The sequence below is a fragment of the Cebus imitator genome, unplaced genomic scaffold, assembly GCF_001604975.1.
Source record: "Cebus imitator isolate Cc_AM_T3 unplaced genomic scaffold, Cebus_imitator-1.0 Scaffold50, whole genome shotgun sequence".
Lineage (NCBI taxonomy): Eukaryota > Metazoa > Chordata > Mammalia > Primates > Cebidae > Cebus > Cebus imitator.
Window position 1 is genome coordinate 8029678 of NW_016107365.1, and position 20629 is coordinate 8050306.

General features: G+C 36.5%; 2 protein-coding genes across 4 annotated transcripts in view; one reads left to right on the forward strand and one right to left on the reverse strand.

Annotated features, from left to right (window-relative positions):
- The window catches only part of SCAMP1 (secretory carrier membrane protein 1), a 121797-nt gene extending 110777 nt beyond the window's left edge, over positions 1-11020 (forward strand). For both annotated transcript variants that reach the window (XM_017527707.1, XM_017527708.2), the window contains one exon: positions 6116-11020. In XM_017527707.1, coding sequence (XP_017383196.1) covers positions 6116-6280 — 165 coding nt within the window. In that variant the 3' untranslated portion in view covers positions 6281-11020. The remainder of the gene's footprint in view (positions 1-6115) is intronic.
- Positions 11021-15510: 4490 nt separating this feature from the next.
- Positions 15511-20629, reverse strand: part of LHFPL2 (LHFPL tetraspan subfamily member 2) — a 154086-nt gene continuing 148967 nt past the window's right edge. Inside the window, exon 4 of one of the 2 annotated variants that reach the window (XM_017527709.2) lies at positions 15511-19477. In XM_017527709.2, coding sequence (XP_017383198.1) covers positions 19221-19477 — 257 coding nt within the window. In that variant the 3' untranslated portion in view covers positions 15511-19220. The remainder of the gene's footprint in view (positions 19478-20629) is intronic. The other variant, XM_037738192.1, reaches the window with a different exon arrangement.

The window sequence follows — 20629 nt, forward strand, 5'->3', positions numbered from 1 at the left end:
AGAGGATGTGGAGAAATAGGAACACTTATGCACTGTTGGTGGGAGTGTAAATTAGTTCAACCATTGTGGAAGACAGTGTGGCGATTCCTCAAGGACCCAGAAATAGAAATTCCATTTGACCCAGCAATCCCATTACTGGGTATATATCCAAAGGATTACAAATCGTTCTACTGTAAGGACACGTGCACACGAATGTTCATTGCAGCACTGTTTACAATAGCAAAGAACTGGAACCAACCCAAATGCCCATCGATGATAGACTGGACAGGGAAAATGTGGTACATATACACCATGGAATATTATGCAGCCATCAAAAATGATTAGTTTGTGTCCTTTGTAGGGACATGGATGAACCTGGAAACCATCATTTTCAGCAAACTGACAGAAGAATAGAAGATCAAACACCGCATGTTCTCACTCATAGGCGGGTGTTGAACAATGAGAACACATGGACACAGGGAGGGCAGCACTACACACTGGGATCAGTTAGGGGGAAATAGGGGAGGGACGGTGCGGGGTGGGGAGCTGGGGAGAGATAGCAAGGGGAGAGATGCCAGATGTAGGTGACGGGGAGGAAGGCAGCAAATCACACTGCCACGTGTGTACCTATGCAACAATCTTGCATGTTCTTCACATGTACCCCAAAACCTAAAATGCAATAAAATAAATGGGAAAAAAAATACAAAATAATTTTTTAAAAAACTTAAGTATGTAATTTAATGGCTTTTGGTATATTGCATTTTTTTTAAATTGTGGCAAAATATGTATAACATAAACTTTGTCATTTTAATTATGTTTAAGTGTACAATTCATTGGCATCAATTACATTAACAATGTTGTGATGTACTACTACTATTCCGTCACTACTATTTCCAGAACTTTTTATCACCCCAAAGAGAAATGCTAACCTTTAAGCAATAATTTTATTCCTCCCAACTCTCAGCCTCTGGCAACCTCTAATCTACTATGAATTGTCTGTTTTAGATATTTCATATAAATGGAATTATGTAATATTTTCCTTCTGTACCTGGCTTATTTCACTTACTATAATGTTTTCAAGGTTTATCCGTGTTGCAGCATGTATCAGAAATGCATTCCTTTTTAAGACTGAATAATATTCCATTGTATCTGTATACCACATTGTGTTTATCTGTTCATGGGCACTTGATAGTTTCCCACCTTTTGGCTATTTTGAATAGTGCTGCTGTGGACATTAGGTGTACAGGTATCTTTTTGAATCTTTGCTTTCACTTCTCTCGTGTACATATATACCCAGTAGTGGAATTGCTATGTAGTCTCATGGTAATTCTATGTTTGGCTTTTTGAGGAGCCTCCAAACTCTTTTCTGCAAGGACTATATCATTTTACATTCCCACCAGCACTTTCTCTACATCCTTGCTAACACTTGTAGTTTTCCATTTTTCTCATTCCAGCCATCCTAGCAGGTGTGAAGTAGTATGTCTACTTTTAAAACATGTAACCTCTGAGGTGACTGCAAACTAAGCATTTTACTTTGTAACACAAGTATAGTCTCCTTAAGCCATACTGCACTTACTTAGTACCTTAAAAAAATTATTAATGAGGACAATTTTGGGACATTTAATCCCTAGCAGGTAGACAAATAATTATTCAATGGCTTCTACTGCAGATTACTAAACTGTGTCTTTTAGGGGATATAACAATGAGTAGAATAAGTTTTTGCCCTTAGGCAAGTAAAAGCATGTGGGATATAATATAAAACCCTATAAAAGAAATATAACATACATGCCCCTCAAAATCTCAAAATGTACAAAGGATTGGAGGTACTCTCAATAGGGAGAGCCATAGGTAGTTCAGGCACAAAAGAGCAGACAGAGTATTATTTGAGATAGTCCTTAAAGGACATGGTGAGACTAGAGTGGCAATTCAGGGGATTACAGAAGGGATGTGTTGACCATCTGTGGCCAGGAGGTTCATAGAGGGTTTCCAGAAATTTCAGACTGAAAAAAATTAGGCTTAGAGGTCCAGACTTTTTTAAAAACTTAAAAAAATAAGTTAAAAAATATATTTAAAAACCCTATTTGTTTTTATTTTCCCAGCTTTTATAAAAGTTGAAATAATTTTGGCATGACAGGGATCTTAAAAAAGCACAGTTTCTTGAAATGGTGTTCTGTGCGTTTTAATGAAGGCATGTGTTTGGGTTATTTAAATAAAGTGCGTTTATTCTTTGCTTCCCATACTGTATAGTTTTTCTGTGTCATACACCACCACAGCATGTACTATCTCTGAAGCTGCATTAAGGAGTCAGGTTTTGGAACTGCATCTGTATTTCAGCTGTGACACTTCTGCAGATACTTAAAATTTAATTTGACTTTGTTAGTGTAACTCATTTATATACTTCCTGATTTGATCTTCAGGAAAACGCTGAGGATCAGATAGGGTAACAAATAATTCTTGTTTTATGGGAAGCAGACTTGGAAGTTTTGAGTGGTGGCCAGCCAGGTAGAAAGTAATAGAATTAATTGATACCAAATTTAGTGCCTTTTCTGTGATTTTCCTAGAACTAAATATTGTTTTAGGAGTCATGCGGTTCTCATAGTAGAAAAGATAGTATTTAAGTTGTTCAGTTTTTTTTTTTTTAGTGCCCTAGGCTATTCTGCATTTATTGAATTTTCCACTAGGTAATATGCATTCAGGTTACCTACGCTGAGATTTCCTGCAGTGATAGTACATATAAAAAAAGGCTGTGCAACTTAGTGATAATTGTGCTCCATTTAAGCAAACCATCAACTGGTACATTTTTTTTTTTTTAGATAAATTGGATTTTATCAAAATTAAAATCTTTTTAAAAACTACTTTAAGTTCTGGGATTACAGGTGCAGAACATTGCAGGTTTGTTACCTGGGTATCCATGTACCATGTTGGTTTGCTGCACCCATCAACCCGTCATCTACATTAGGTATTTCTCCTAATGCTATCACTGCCTTTGTCCTCCATCCCCAAGTTGTTTAATTAAAAAAAAAAAATTTAGTACTTAGTGTCAAAACCTTGTCCCTGATACCAGGAGTGTGAATTATCAATAGATACCAGTCAGAAACCCTAGAGGGAAGTAATAAGCTTTTAAAGATGTTGATCCTTATGATTAGCCTATCATCTTTCATGGGGCCCTGAAATCAGCAGTTCAACCTTTTCACACGAATATAATGGATTTAGTACAGCATTTGAGCATTGTGCACTGTATCTGTATGTGGTCTTTTCCCTCTAGGTGGCTCTCTGGGTCTATATAGATACAAGCTATTGAGAAATATGTGCTATTCCTACCTTTATTTTGTCTCTATGTTCTATGGGACTGTGAATTACATTTTAGTAAACTGTGAAGCCCATGAACACATAGTATCAGCCACTGAATACAAGTTTGAAAAAGGAAATAATAAAGCAAATAAGAATTCACATTTATTTATTACATGCTTACAAACTTGGGGGACGAGGGGAAGAGACAGATAAGTGATTTTGTAATTGCATTGCTCTGATTGGGTCTAGTAAGTAAAGAAGGTTGATAAGATTTCTATAATACACTTCATTTTCTAGGATCCAGTCATTTGTATTCTCTGAGATAAGTGTCTAGAACACAGGAGTAGTAATTTATCTGTATCTTTAATTTTCCATAGAAAACTTGATTTTCAAAGGGAATAAAAATAATTACTTTTATACTTAACGATAATGCTAAGGTACTAGGGGAAAGGAATATTTGGGTTTACCAGTATGTGTTCTTGTCAGTGCTGTCTTTTTCTTCCTGACCATTTGACACTTTGATCTGTAGTAATAGGGCGTTTGCTTTTACCACTATATCAGAAGCACTTGGGCTGTCTGGGTTATTTTTATCTTGTACCCTGATAGTTTTTCATGTGTTAAGGTTTCTTGATAGCTTTTCTGATAGCTTTTCACGTGTTAACATGCTTCTCTTGGCATCAGTGAGAAGTATCTGGTTCTTTCTTTCCCAGTCATTCCTCCTTCTTGTGGATGCCACTTAAATAAAGTCTTTTTATTTCAGTTTTTATTTTAGATTCAGCTGATACATGTGCAGGTTTGTTACAAGGGTATATTATGTGATGCTGAGGTTTGGGGTATAGTTGAGCCTGTCATCCAGGTAGTGAGCACAGTACCCAATAGGTAGTTTTTCAGTTCTTCTCCCCCTCCTATCCCCTATCTTGTAAGTCCCCAATGCCTATTGTTGTAGTCTTTATGTCCATGTGTACCCAGTGTTTAACTCCCACTTATAAGTGAGAACATATGATACTTGGTTTTCTGTTTCTGCATTAATTAGGTTATGTAGTTGATTTTATTCTCTTTCTACTCTGGGTTCTCCATGGGCAATTTCATAAATGCCAAGCTTCAGCTACCATTTATATGTTGTTTTAGTCCCTTTGGGCTGCTGTAACAAAAATACCATAGATTGGGTGGCTTAAGCAACACATAATGATTTCTCACAGTTCTAGAGGCTGGGAGGTCCAAGATCAAGGCACTGACAAATTCAGTGTCTGGTGGGGTCCAACTTCCTGGTTCATAGGCAGTTTCTGTGTCCTTATGTGATGGAAGGTTGTTGGAGAGCTCTCTGGAGTCTCTTTCTTTTTAAAACAAAAAACAAACAAACAAAAAAAAACGTTTTTAGAGACGAGGTCCTGGTATATTGCCCAGCTTGGAGTGCAAAGCTGTTTACAGGGGCAGTCACAGTTTACTGCAGCTTCAAATTCCTGCCCTCAAGTGACTGGGACTATATGTGGGTGCCACCACACTGGGCCTTGGGGTTTCTTTTATAAGGGCATTTATTCTGTTAACGAAGGCTTCACCTTCATGGTAAAATCACCCCTGCAAAGGCCCTCCTGCTAATACCATCATATTGGTGGTTGGGATTTTAACGTAAGAATTTTGGGGGGAACACAAACACTCAGTCCGTAACATATGCCATTGGTTTTGAAATCCATGTCTTTAGCCCATTCCTCTCCTGAGCTTTAAACCAAATCTTCACTCGCCTGCTGTGGCAGGCCTCGAGTAGGTTGTCAGTTGTCTTGGAATGAATGGACAGATTTTTAGAACTTATCGTCTCCCTTCTCCCCAAACCAGCTTATCCTCTCTCCTCTGTCTTCTTGAAACTACTCCCAAAATGCAAGTTTGAGAGTCTTTGATTCACTCTCCTTTTTCTCACTCCACCGTTGCCAGTTCCTATCCAGGTTTGGTAAAAAGGACTAACTAGTTTGCCTTGGCCCCTTCCCTAAGCCTGCTTTGATTGCATTTCAGTCAAGCTTCTGATTTAGATCCAGTCACAGTGCAGTATAATTACCAGTTCACTTATCTTTCTCTCTCCACTCTGCAAAGTTTGTGGGCATATAATTAATAAATGCTTGTTATTTCTTTCTTCAAATTTGTGTTAAAGTAAGTGGCTGATGTTATGTATTGATGGACTCATAGTTTAATTATGCAGATTAAGACATACACTGATAGAAAATTTTTGAACCCTATTCCTGAAAATAAATCCCAATAATTCAGTGATGAATCAATATGGAAAAACAATTCCCAGAAGTGTTTCTTTGTGCATTCTTTAGGACTTGATTAAGTTGTATGTGCATAGCTGCAGTATGTTGAAGGACATAAGTGGTGCTTTGGTAGATTAAATGATAAAATGATCTCATTTGATTGTAACAGGGCCTGTGGTGTATATGTAGCTAAAATAGAAATAGATAAGGTATTGTTCTATCTGAATTGTCTGGGATAATAAATTAATGTATTAAATTGTTTCTTGTTATTATGTTTAAACCATTCCATTGTAATGCTGTAATAATTTCACGTGACTAATTGGGGGTAGAGGAAAATACAACTGTTTGCAGTTGGCTAATAAGTTCTTTATTTTTGGTTTGAATTACATAATTATCTCTTTTGCTTGGAGAAGAAAAGAAAAACCTGTATTAAAAAATGTTTAAATGCAATATTGTGTGCCAGTGTGGTAGCCCACGTTCTTGATTTTAGGAATCATGACTGCAATCTAGTCCTTTTATGTTTGATCGATGTTGAGATTAAGAGCTGCTGGGTATGAATGTGTAGGTTGCTACTTATCTTCTTCCACTTTTTTGTGTCTCTGTAGGTACATGGACTATATCGCACAACAGGTGCTAGCTTTGAGAAGGCCCAACAAGAGTTTGCAACAGGTGTGATGTCCAACAAAACTGTCCAGACTGCAGCTGCGAATGCAGCTTCAACTGCAGCAACTAGTGCAGCTCAGAATGCTTTCAAGGGTAACCAGATTTAAGAATCTTCAAACAATACACTGTTACCTTTTGACTGTACTTTTTTCTCCAGTTACTGTATTCTACAAATATTTTTATGTTCAAAACACACAGTACAGACAGCATGGATATTTCCTGTTCACTTGTGCATGGGCTAAAACCAGGAAAACTTCCTTGTCTTATTACTTTACCTAATAGTTTCTTAATATTTCAGTGCCCCTTGCAGAAAAAAATATGACATGCTAAATATTCTCCATATTTTTTGGGGGATGACGTTCAGTGAATTATTTCAGTGGTGACCCACTGAAATTAATAATGGTACTTATGATTAAAATGCATTTAATACTAACTGCAGTAGTTCTTTCAAGAATCTTTAGAGATAAGGATTGCACATTGGAAAAGTAAAGCTATGTTTTATTCCCTTTTCCCTATTTATATTGAAAGAAATAGGCCAGCAGAGACTTAGGGATTTTAAATTGGCTTGCTTTTTAGCTGTTTCAGTCACCAGTGAAGAGCCTATGTGCATTTTGTAGTAGATAATGTAAAATTTATCATCTTTTTCTTTTTTTTTTTGGAGTAGTTGATATTTTGATAACAATCTCTGATTTGCATGGGTACCACATTTCTGATATTAAAAGAATTAGTATTTTGGCTTCTGTACTGCTATGGTTGTAGGATTCAGGGGTTAATGGAATCACAGATGTGATTCGCTGTAAGAGTTTCTTTTAAATAAAAAGTTTGGGGGTGCAATATAAGAATTTAACATAATATGCAGTGCATTATCCAAAAGAGAAGGTAGTTAATGCAATAGAATGTAGCGGTAATAATTCCTTTTTAAAAAAAAAAAAAAATATTCAGTATTCATATAGTGACATTTTGCTATATGAAAAACTTTGGTATATTCTGTGGTTACAACTAAGATTGTGTCTGGCAGTTCTTTTTTGGGGATATGTGTGTGTGTGATTTTTAACAGAGGTATTAAATGCTAGCCTAACCCTTGTCTAAAAATAATGTACGTATATAAGGGATTTTTCTTTTAGTTTTTCATCTCCAGTCTCATTAAAAACAAAAAGGCCCTGGCATTTTTTTCATATATTTCAATCCCTAAATGCACCTGTTTGAGACAGACTGAATACATCTAAAATTTCCAGCAATAGAAAAAAAAATTTAAGTTGCACCAAGCAAGAAAATTATAAATACAGTTAAATGCATTAAGATAATCATGTTAAAATTGTTACTGTGCAGCACAGAACTTCATTCTTACAGTATTCTTGGGTTAAACTTTGAATCAACTTTAATACTGATTAAATGACTCAAAGACATTTGTAAGTCATGCTACTGTGTTTTGAAAGCCTTTAGCTAATTTAAGATTGCAGAATGATAGGTAGTGATTATTCAATTAGATTTTAAGTAAGGATTGTGATATTAGAGGCTGGAAATTCATATTTAAAAAAAATCAGATAGGCATAAATAGTTAACTCACTTTCATTCTCCCCAAATCTGGAGTTACAGAAGAAGTTTTATGCTAGAGGTGGGATGCCAAGTTCTCACTATCCATGAAGCAGCGCTGCGTGTTACTAGGTAATGTAGAGCCATCCAGATGGTGTTTACGTTTGATTTATTTGGGACCTTATTGACATTAGGTATACTTGGAAGACATTTCTTTTATTCTTCAGAGTATGAATTTAAAGCTGTTTTTGTAAATATTTCTAATCAGCGATGATTTCTACCTGCATTTTCAATCAACTTAGCCAGTTTGTTTTTCAGAACCTGTAGTCTTACTGGAATTCTGTTTTATCAGTGTGCTTTATAGAGTATAGATTTTGCATACATTCAAAACATTAACCATAAAATACAGCAAGAACACCTATATTCACCATTAACTTATATCCCAAGTCCATTTTTTTCTATACCCTACAAACAAAAGATAAATGAGAGACTTTTGAAAAATGCTGAAATACTTTCCTTCAGAATTGGAATGTTTCTATTATGTAGAAATCCCCAAAGGTAGCTTTATTAAATAGCAAAGAATAATTAGAACCCACAGTGTCTTTTTTGGTGTGAATGGGAAAAATGTTTTAAAATTCAGTTATTTAATACAAGTTTGAGAGAGAAAATTGTTTTTTAAAAAAATACATGTGCATTGAAATGATGGCAATGCTTATAGTACGATCAAGTATGAACGGAGCTTTAAATTCTTATATTTACTCTTCTCTCTCAGTAAATTGTTAAATTTTCATTCAGCGAAAGATTGGCATTTGTTAATGTTTTATATTTAATACTAAAATCACAGTTATGAAATCATAGTCATAAAATGGTCTTCACATAGTAGTCGTCTGTGTCATTTTTCAGTTTGTAATATTCTGGCTGTTTTATTTCAAACTAAAGCTTGAACACTGGGAAATCATTGCTCAGTGATTTGTAATTTGGGACTTGGATTATTTATCTTGAGATGTTTGTATATTTTGTCAGTAACTAATATTGCGCTGCCATCATGGTGACTGTCATGGTTCTACAGAAATGCCCTCCATGTGTCCCTCTAATGTTGCATGTTTCAGTGGGTTGGAAGTTTTGTATATTTATTGTATTAACACAGAGTGTCATAAAATAAAATGCTGTTTACTGGATGTTTGTTTGTATAATTTTGAACACTATAATAGCAATTCAAAGACAGACATTGTTAAAGGTTTGATGTATATAGAAATTCCATGTTTGATTTTTAAAAATCTGTGTGTAAGTCTGTCATGTGCTAAACAAAATAATATGAAAGACTTAAGTTAAAAACTCTAAGCAACATAAAATGACAGTTTTTCTGTTGCATTAGACCTTTACAGGTGTTAGAACACGAGCTTCATTTGTATTAAATATTTTGGCCCCTTTAAGGTCAAATTACAGATAATCTAGAAGTTAGATTAAAAATGAAAAACCTATTCGTGGCTCAGATTTTTTATTGTGGATTAAAAATGAGTGTCTGTGTACTAGTATTGTGTTTATTCAATTGAACTTGTATTCTGATTTTTAACCTTGCTACTTATTGCTGTTCTATGCACTGATGAAAGTACCTATTTGTGTTTTATTGGATTTTCACTTGGTTAGCTAAAGAATATGTAAAAATACAATCTAAAATAATGTTCATGGTGAATCTTATTTTGAGAAATATATGTTAAAAAAGGAACAGTATTCTTTATTTTCTGGGTGTTATATTTTAAAAAGTGAGTTTGAATTTTTATACCTAGTTTACTAGGAAAATATTTTATTCTACAGTTCTTAAGATAATGTATTGTTTGCATTTAAAGGGGATTTATGTTAGGTTAATTAGTTGTTTCTGTAAATCATTTGTAATAGCATAATGCTTTTTACTCATTACTGTATCTTTTTCTGAAAACATTGTTGTTAATATCTAATTCCGTATCCTTATTGGTACAAATCTGTGTTTAGCATGACTGTTTATATATAGAATTTGTTACATTGTGAGCATTTTTCCCTGGTTATATATACCTTAGAATTATCATGGCTGACATACACCATTTCACTATATCTCCTTTCATTTTTTCCTTAAGAAAAATGTTTAGAGGAATTTGTTCATTTCATGTAATTAAGCCCTTTAGAGGTGAAATTAGAGTAGTTAATTTAAAAATAATTGAGGATGGTTAAAAATAGAAAACACCTTACTCTGATACATTTTAAAGTACAATAGTATACATTTATTTAGAGTAGAATAACATGTTTAAAACATGAGTTTTAAATACTTTTTTATTAATCTAAAAAGTTTTAGCTCACTTATTAAGTATTAGAGAAAGTGAAGTATTTTGGCTAGAATTTTAGGGCACATTTTATAAAGCAGCATGCCTATAATATTGGTGGGTATTTTTAAATTTTTAGGGCTTTATTACAGTATGTAGAGAGCTAGAAATAAATCTCTAGAAACTTTCTAAGCCAGATATTGCCACTAATCTATCTTACATTAGCAGATATCTCTTATTTGAAGATTGTAGGAAAATCTGTTCTCCAGTTTTCTCACCCCTCCTGTGGGTTTTATATTTACAATTTAACTTTGGGGCTTGGGTCAAGCATTTAATGTATAGAATTTTCATTAATGTTGGCCAAGTTTCAAATGGCAAAGGAACATGGGAACCAACATGTGGCAATGCAGTGAGTGTTAAACTTTGTGTTTGTCCAGATCCTGATTTATTTTTTGGTTCATATCTTTCTGGGCTTGACATGGCTGATGGTATAGCTGAAACTCTCCTAACACTAAAAGTCATTTTAATCTTTTCTCTAATAGGTGCAGAAAATAGTTAATCACCCACCTAGTAATGTAAGATTACTCTGAATATTATCTTCCATATGTTAAAACAGTTCTAGTTTGTAGAATCCTACCATGCAAGTTTTATTTTTAAACTCCAGTTATTTTCAGTGAGTACTTAAATATAATTCAGAATGCCTCCGCAACTTTTAATATTTTCTGTGCCAGTGATTCTCAGGATAAATCATGGTTGTAGTAGTTGTTACTATTGGCAATTTGTAGTAGTATTCAGATATTTTGAGGATGGGGAAAACACCAAAACTCAGTGTCTTTTATCTGGTCATCACAGTGGTATCTACAGTATTCTAGTCTCCTACACAAAAACTGAACCCACTGGGCATATGCATCCCTCACACTTTCTTTTTCTAGTATAAAAGCAATACATACGTGTTGTAGAACAATTAAAAATTCAGAAAGTGATAAATGAGAAAATAAAAATAAATCCTTAATTGTGTCATCTTGGGGTACCTCTGCTAATATTTTATTGTCTTCCATTCTTTTTCTATGCATATATATTTTGTAGAGTTAAGAGATATAAGCAATGTGGATTTTTAAAAACCTTATTTTCCTCTCACTTAGCTTTATGTCATAATGGTATGATAGTTTAGTTTTTAAAATTAACTTTTTTAATTCATAAAATTAATATGCATTTCAGCATAAATTATTGAAAATATAAGCAAAAGAAATTAAAATTCCCATAATTTTACACCCATGAATAACTGCTATTAAAATCTGGTTTATATCTTTCTATTAATTTTTCTAGGAAAACAACTTCTTAATAAAAAATGAGATGACCCTGTACATCCTTGTACATCCTTTAGGGATGTTTACCTAATCCTCAAAAGCCCCATTTCTTTGGATCCTTAAAGTCCACATTGGTACTGGATGTCATCTGGCCATAGTGGACTCATTCCTGGCTCATCAGTTTTTTTATTCTGAATGTAGATATGTCTAGAACTCGACTGTTCCAGAATTGGAACATAAGAGGTAGCCATATTCTGCCATGAGGAAGGAATCACCAGGAAAGCTGGTCTGCAATGAAAATGAAGAATGAAACAGACATAGCAGGAGATATAAAATGAATGACACAGTAAAGATCTTAGTGTCTTTTCCTTTAAGGGGCCCTGCTGCTCACCCTTATCCCATTATCTTCATAATCTTACCTACTGCCTTTTCTCCCTCAGCTATCTTGAATTGGTTTCTCGTTACTTTTAACTGGAGGGTCTTAACTAATACAATGGTTAATCTTTTTTCAGTTGTGATAAAATACGTATTGAAGATTTTACAATCTCTGAATATATTTCTTTAATATTTAGTATAGCTATCTAGCTACCATCATATGTATGTATCACAAAGTCTTGTTATTCTTTTGGGTTCTGATTTTCAGGGTTTTAAAATTACAAATTATCAGGACGATATTGCTAAATTTGGGAACTCAGGCCTTTGTTTTTTTCTTTAGAACAGATTCCTGAGTTAAAGGTCATATATACTGTTTAAAGCACCTTTCATGTACATTGCCAGATTACTCTCCAGAAAAATTTTATCCACATGTAACTCCATCAGCAGTGTTCAGAAGGGCCTCTTTCTTCACACCTTTGGCCGTCATTGGATGTTCCTTTTCTAAAAAGTATTTTATCCCAGTATGTTTTGACAAATCAGGAGATATCTTTTCTGAGCATTCTGGTTTCACATGGCTTATGGGCTTACCCAGTGCTACGGGGTTTGTTTCCTTTTGTTTTTGCTAAATAGGAGTAACAATACCCTGCCTGCATCCACTGAGAAATTTTCTGTTCCCTGAAAGCTCTAAGGTAAAGATAATGCTCTGTTATAACAGGATGGAAAAAGAGATGGTGACCTCAGGTAGCCAATCCATGAGTCTCTCCAGGTAAAATTACATTGGTTTTGACAAGTTATGTTACCTTTCATGGAATGTACTTTTAAAATATTAGTCTGGGTGGACAGTATTGTTAGTTTTTTTAAAATAGTAATTTATTGTGGGCTTAACTATATATATATATACCAGTGTTCTGTACTAAATGCTTTATATACATCACTTAATCTTCATACCATGTTTGTGATACAATTTCTGTTGTTGCCTCTGTTTTTGTAGAGTTCTAGGTAATTATCCCAAGGTCACTCATTGAGTGGTGGTGGTGAAGGGCTGGAGAAGGATGATGAGAACAGTCAGGTCTCCTGACTCCTGCCAAGCGTGACCATGCCATCTCATTCCAGTCGTGTTCCCTTTCATCCTTCCATATTCCCAATAATTCATGTCCATCTTTTATGGACAATGGATACTAGAAAAAAAAATCAGCAAAAAAAATTTTTATATGTATTTTTCGAAGTCTTCACACCAAATGCTAACTCTGCCATCCAAAGGTGAGTACCTGCTGCCTGTTCTTCAGCACTGTAAATTTACTAAAGGGTCTTCGGCGTTTGTGTTTGGAGAAACTTTAGTCAAGGACAAATCCTTATTATTAGGTTAAATATGCTTCTTGTGTGATTATAATAGTTGCCTAACCTGGATGAGAGAATATTTATATTAAGAAAACAATAAAAAGTGTCAAAGCCTATCATTTATTTCCCCACTGTCATATACTTAATGAATTTCTCAATCCTCTTTTCAGGATTGAGCTAAATCATGATTCATAAATTGAGACATATGGTGTCATCTTCAAAATTATGAAAAATCACTAGGTGTTTTCTCTGAAAGGGAGGAAGAATCAGTGTTTTCATCAGTTGTGATGGTGAGGCCTTTTGGAGTTATATTTGGAAGTTATTCCAAGTGCTTAGAATACAGAGGTATTGGTGCTGCCCAGGATTGGTCACCTTCCTACCTCATGCATTCCAGGTAGAAGGAAACAACATAGCAGTTTGAGGGGGTGGCGGTTGCCTTTGGTGTCAAGCATATATATGAGCTTTGGCTTTGCTGCTTATTAGCATTCTAACCTGGAACACATTATTTAACCTCAGTTATTTGACAGTTATCTGCAAAATGATTATAGTAATAGTTTCTATCTCATAGGGCTTTGATGAATAAATGAATTTTACGAAGCGCTTAGCATAGTATCTGCCCATAGAAATTGTACAATAACTAAGGACACTTACCGTCTCTCAGTGTATTGATGACTCCCAAATCTCTCTCACCTGGTCTTCTCTCCCTAGTATAGTCCCAGCTGCACACAGGACTTCTACACTGGCAGCCTAAGCTGAACCTCCCCACCTTCTGGACTCTTCATCTTGGTGATCACATCACTGTCCACCAAGTGTCTACTCTAAATACCTGGCTGTCATCCTAGACTCTTTCCTTTCTTTCCCCTCCACTTCTGATCAGTCACCTGCCCATTCTTTTTCCCTAACATAGAATTCATCCCATTGACTGTCTTTTACCATCACTGCCTTAATTCAGGCTTTTGTCTCTTGTGAATAAAATCATAGTGGTTTCCCCTAAACATAGGCGTTTTCTGAACTGCATGTAGGTGTTCAGTTTTTCAGGATGTTTGGCTATAAAAAGCTAAAAAGCTGCTAATAGTTGTTATTTGATTGATGTTTCCCATGTGGTTTTGGTTTCATTGTTTCCTCTTTGTGTGTGCTTTTATCTGTATCCTGTGTACCTTAGTAAAATTAGCAGTTCATGTCTGCAAGACTTATCTTGCTCAACTGTTGAGGGTAAGGAGAGGATGTTTTGAGGAAGATACTAGTAGGAGCAGCAGTGGGTTGGCTCTGCCAAATGACTCAGCTGCCAGTGAGGGCCTCTGAAATAGTTATTGGTTCTTAACTGCTTTGAAGGGTAGAGTTTACTTTGACGCGCTACCTTTCATTGTTTGAGGGTTGAAAAAGATTATTTGAAACTACTGAAATATCCACACAAAATGTCCACGTTAGTAAGGACGGTTCTATGTGGTTGTTTGGTTAAGCAAAGACTTGAAGGGGGTGCAGGTGTAATGTGAATGCAGCATGTTCAGCATGTTCCAGAAAGATCAGTGTGGAAAGTGGACCCAGTAGCAGAATTGATAGGTAACAACTAAGGATGGGAAGCACGTGGCAGGATTCTCCAGCGTCTGCTGAAATTTGAGCCAGGGTCCATTCTCTGTGGATTAACTTTTGGGAAATGTAGTAACATCTGAAAAAGCAATGGAAATTTTCTAATTTTTCTCGGGTTATTCAAATGATGATTATTTGGAAAACTCTGTGATTTTTTTAAACTGATACGGATAACTTTGTCAGTTTTTATTTTTATTAGAAACCAATATATGAATGTAATTTCAACTATCATAGGCCCTAGATCAGGGGAAAAAATTGCCATTTTTGTTTGTTGTATGAAATTACAAATGCTTCATGGGATACAGAGAGATGAAAAAGTTGGGAAGGGTATTTATTGTCATTTTTGAGTTTATAAATTATAATTCCACCTCTTCTGGATGAGGCTTTTTATGGCCAGGATTATCTTCAGGAAATACGGATGTGGAATGGCACAATATCATTGGCTTTTATTTTTAGGGTTTTTGTTGGAAGAGGAGGATGTACCATTCAGTTAACTTTGTCATTGTTACATATTTATGTTTGAAAAGCCCTTTTTAATACTTTGGAGCATTTTCATATTTTGTAGCTTTACTTTAAAATTAAGATGTGTTTATAATACTTGAGAGGTTTTTTCCTACTTAAAATTGTATTGGTGATTCAAGGAAGAAATACATACTTGACGTTAAAAATAACCCAGGGTAGGGACATATATGTTACTAATGAACTCAGTAGTTTAAAATACGTGAATATCTTTTTTAATAGGCCCTGAATGGTTTTCTTATACAGAATATCTTTTTTCCATTTATCAATATTACATGTAAGTTAGTGTTTAAAATAAATGTTGACTGATAGATTATACAGTTTCTTGATAGATTATACAGCCTCATATTGAAGCCAGTATACTCAGACTTGAAAGAATAAGAATGAATTTGCAAAATCTGGTTTAATTAAGATCTGGGGAGGGGAGCACATTGTGAAAATACATATGCATAGGAACCGAATCAATGCTAGACAAACAACGTATTCGTTTACAATATAATAGGATAATTACAAGTTTGAAGGCTCAAATTGAGTCCATCAGCTGTAAATACAATTTTATATTTGGCTCAAGTGGCTGTTGAATATCAAGTGGTGCTGAGTTCCTCCAAAGCACCTAATGACCCCCCAGCCTTGGAATGAGTTTCACCACAGTCTCAGAAGAAATCCCAGTCGTGCCTTTAACTCTTTTGGCCCTTGGGAGTCATTGCAATCCAAATACAAACGCCGGCCAGGGATTTCAGTGGCCACAAGTTATTGCACAGAGAGGTCTGTTCTAATTCAGACTCTTACAGCTATGGAGGTGTGAGATTAGCCCTTAAATAGTGGTCTAGCATTAGCATCGTCTATAAAAGCATGTTAAGAAATAGCTCCTCAGTGATTATGTACCAGCTACTAATTATCTTACTAGGAGAAAAGGCAACATGGCAGCTTCACATTTCACATGAAAGACTAGCATTAACTGGGCCTGGCTTGTTGGCTTAACTTTGACATTTAACTCTAGTGATTATAGACCCAGGAGAAAATGATTTCATACCAGTCTTTTCTTCACATAAGATTTGTGTAGCATTAAAATTATGGGTTACTTAATAAGCCATGAAGGCAAAAATGTGGAACTCTCCTTTGCCAAAACAGAAACGTCCCTGTTTTGACTCCTGTCCAGTTTCCAAAACAACAAAACATACATACACCTTTGTTATTGCACATCGTTCACACAAAACTTGTGTATGTATAATATACATATATATTTTTAAATATGCTACACATAAAGACTATGGCACTTTACAGAATACATGTTTAACAAAGATCATTACACCACAGATGTTTGAAAACCATTAAAAAACCCTTACACAATTAATGCAATATTGTTTGAATTATTAGCACACAGGTTTAAAGAATCCGCAGAATCCAAGGCAAATATTTCTGCCTCAGAGCCCATTGAGAAGCCCAGCCCATCCCATCATGAAACTTTAAGCACAAATTCAGGCAAAATAAATAAGACTATCCTGGTAGTAATAATGGTCCTATTGGTTAGAAAAATAAGTGTGGGTCAACAATCTATTTTTTAACATTTCTTTTTAGCATATCCCTCACACCTAGTGGTTTTTAAACAGCTGTGTGGAAGAGTATGGTCTAGTCTACCATTTTAGATGATCCTTTCATCCCAAAGCCTGGCTAATGGCTTCAAGATTTAAAGGCCCAACATTATCTTTTTACTAAGTCAGTGTTTAGGTAGTTTTCAGTGGTTTGGGGTTTCGTGTGTGTGCATGCCTGTGCTTTTGTCGTCTGTTGCATTCCAATAAACTAAACACTGTCAAGTGACTTCATTATGGCCAAGAGGTCACACTCCCTTGTGACTGTTACCAGGTTGATATAGAGGTACACTGCTGCCTTAGCCAAAGAGCAGATGATGGACATGCTCGGAGGAACCTCTGAGCTTAGGACTTAACTTGTAAGGAAACTGAGATCGTAAACCTACTGTCGGGAAAAAAAAAAAAAGTGAGTCTTCCGATAAGTCCAGGGAAAAATTCTGTTTTTAATTGAGATTTGTCTGATAAAGGGATTGCTTTTAATGAAAATTATTGCCAAGGTTTGAAAAGTAGTTACTATGGTGGCATAGAGACTTGGTTAGAACATTATAAATGTACAGAGACAGGAACTTTGTCCAGTGGCTCCTCCAGCCACTTTCTGTGTGGTGTTAGAGATATGGTTAATGTTTCCTAGGCTGCTTTGAAGATACCCGTTTTTTTCTTCATTAAAATCACAGGATTTACATCTTGCTCACTTTAAATTTTGGTTCCAGAATGGGAAACTCACTAAGGCCAAGTTCCACACCTCCCACCCCTTTTTCCCTTAGCTCTTCATCTGTGAGGTAAGATGGTTTCTCACACAGGCCAAACACCAGAATGCAGTAAAACTTTAGTTGTCCCATTCCATCTATATATAATTACTTGTTCCGCACCAAGACATGGTGTTTTAGACTCACACAGCTTTAACATGATTGACTCAGGGCAAGGTTGTAAAATCGGAATCAGGGTTGTAGACCTGGTAGCACTTAACACGCAATACCTTGTCCACAGAAGGTACTTAGTAATCATTATCGAAATGTTCTAAACAAAGCCCTCAAGTGAACATATTAATGAAACCCAAGACCCTACACCTTTTCTCCTTCCAGAAATCTGGCAGTTCCATCTCACTTTCTTAAAGTGCTAAGGAGCGTTTTTGTGTCATCATGCAATTTTGAAGCTCCCATAATGCCAGAGTAGCTTGTTTCTGGGCTGCTCTACTCACTCTGAGATACTGTCTTCCTGAACCGTGATACTGGTAATTTATGGAAAGTAGATTAAAAGCCCCTGGATCCTTATTCATAGTGGTATTGGATTCTTTTTGTAAACAGGTGTAAGCAGTGCTGTGACCTTGGTCTAGCTCCTCTTTTTGAATTAACTTTGTCCTCTGTGCTTTACTGGAATTATAGTCTTTGCTGCAGTTCTTCAGTTGCAGCAATTTAATGTCCTTTCAGTCTGCTTTCAGGATCAACACCAGTAACTACAAAAACTTAACTCCCATAACTAGCTTCTTTTTGTTCTAGAATGCCATTCTGCTACTGTTGGGATTGGAAATACAGCTGACTACAGCATAGTTACCAAATGGGGAGGAAAGGTCTCCCCCAACTGCCGAGATTCTGGCAAGTCCTCCCAGTGAACATCTGAATGAGCCACAGCTGGCTTGGAGAACTCAGTCCCTGGAATGAGGAAGCAGAGTGAGGTTTCCTTTGGCAGTCAAAGCACAATCCTAACCTTAGAAGAAAAACATGTGATCTCCAGGAGAACCAGAGACTGGGCCAGAATTGGTGCTAGCCTGGCTGCTGGGAAGAGGAAAAAATAGGTCTTCACTAGCAAGATTTCTTAGTTTTGTTCTCATACGATTGTGTAGGCCTTATTGTGTCTTTACTCAAATTTCTAAAATCTTAGAGTGACAGTTCAGTTGATCCACCTTACCCTGGGATTCAGCCTTAGAATAAGTTCCACAGCAGGACTCCACACCACCCCTGCTGACGCCTTTGGTCAGCTAAGCAAAAGACAGTATCTTGCTGTGCCCTTTAGCACACATCCTGTCCCCAGTAAGTTTAGAGTTTTCTGTTCATCTCCAACTGAGACACCTTGAAAGAACTAAGAGGAAAACAAAAACTCCAACCCAAAACCTCATTCTGAGGGAGAGAGGCTCACAAGCAAGCAGTGTTGGAGCAGAAATAGCCTGCAAATCTGGTGAATGGTCTCTTCTGCTGCCCTCATGATGTAGATTATTATCATTCATTGAACCTGGGGGAGATGGAGTCTGACAGAACTTGGCAACTCCAGGTCAGGGATTAGATACTGTTTTCATGTTCCATTCCTTATAATGTGCGCTGTAGCCCTCAAGTCCAGTAACTTTGCGTAGCTGGATGTGGCCTCTCACTGGTCCTGGTTAAGCCTGGGGCTGTGGAACGTGGCTTTGTTAGGTAAAGGTTAGTTCTCCACTTGACTCAAATGTTGAAACCAGAGATGGACTGTTTCCCAAGATTACTCAAAGAAGAAAATGGCATTAATGTCTTTTCCAAACTAAAGGAGGCAGATCAGGTTTTTCCCCTCTTCAATTTCTTCCTGTACTTTGTCACTGGAGGTTGCAATTTCTGCTTGTGCCGAGAAGACAGCACAGATGAAAGTGAGGACTGTGCCCCCAATGGCGGTATAAAAGGCCCAGCCCAAGGAGCAGTCTCCAGGTTTGTAGGCAGATGCATAATGTCCACAGTAGTCTATGGCCTTCTGGCAACCCCAGCCAGCAGGGTAGAGTATCAAACCGAGGATAAGGAATAGACCTGCGGAACAAAAGAGAAAACAGATTAGAAAACCCGATGGTGCTACAACTGTACAGATCTGTGGTAACTGTTATTGATTTGCTTTGGGCCAGGGCATCTGTTGTGCCATAGAAAAGTGTTAGGACGGTTTCATGCAACTGATCTGACCTGATCAAGAAAAATCACATTATTAGAACTATTTTCAGTCACTTTTTTACACATTGGAATGTGAATCCACTAAGACTTTCTCTTCTGGAAAAGCAAACTGTTACTTTTCTTTTTCTTCTTAAGAGTCTCAATCTGTTGCCCAGGCACAAGTTCAGTGGAGCAGTTGTGCAGCTTACTGCGGTCTTGAACTCCTGGGCTCAAGCTATCCTCCTGCCTCAGCTTCCCAAGTAGCTGCAACTACAAGCACACACCACCACATCCGGCTAAGTTTTTAAATAGAGATGAGGTCTTGCTGTGTTGCCTCAGCTGGTCTCCAACTCCTAAGGCTCGAGTGATCCTCCCAGCTCGGTCTCCAGCATGCCTTGCCAACTTGTTATTATGTTTTCCTACATGGCTTTGGTGCAGTGAGCACTTCTCTTTTGGTCTACAGTAAAGTTTTATTGGAACACAGGCACGGCCATTCATTTTTGGATGCCTACGAATACTTTGCTATGGCCTGCAAAACCTAAAATAGTTTTTTTCCAGAAAGAGTTTTCCAACCCCTGGTCTAAGGGAATTCACACAGAACCATCTAATGTCAACCTGGTTAAATGCAAGAGCAAGGGCCTAGAGGGAGACCAGGTCTTTACCGATTGTTAGTGCTTTCAGTAAAAACCAGATATTTCTGTATTTATATACACATTTAGAAACAAATTGCAAACTTTGTAAGGATTTTCTGTCTGCACATTTTTATTAGACACTAATAAGCTTTACTTCCATTTTGCTGACCCTACTACCTCGTCATTTTAAACATCTGTTTTCCTGTTCGTCACAGCATTACTCCTCACTATATAACCAGAATGCATCCGTTATTTTTCCTGCCTAGTCCTACTTCTGAGATGGGTGAGGCACAAAAGGAGTCCCACCAGATTAAGAGGCCATTCAGTTAAGAGCTCTGACTTTGGAGTACGGTTTGAATCCAGGCTCTGCCCTCTATGAGCTGAGTGACTGACATGATTCCTCACC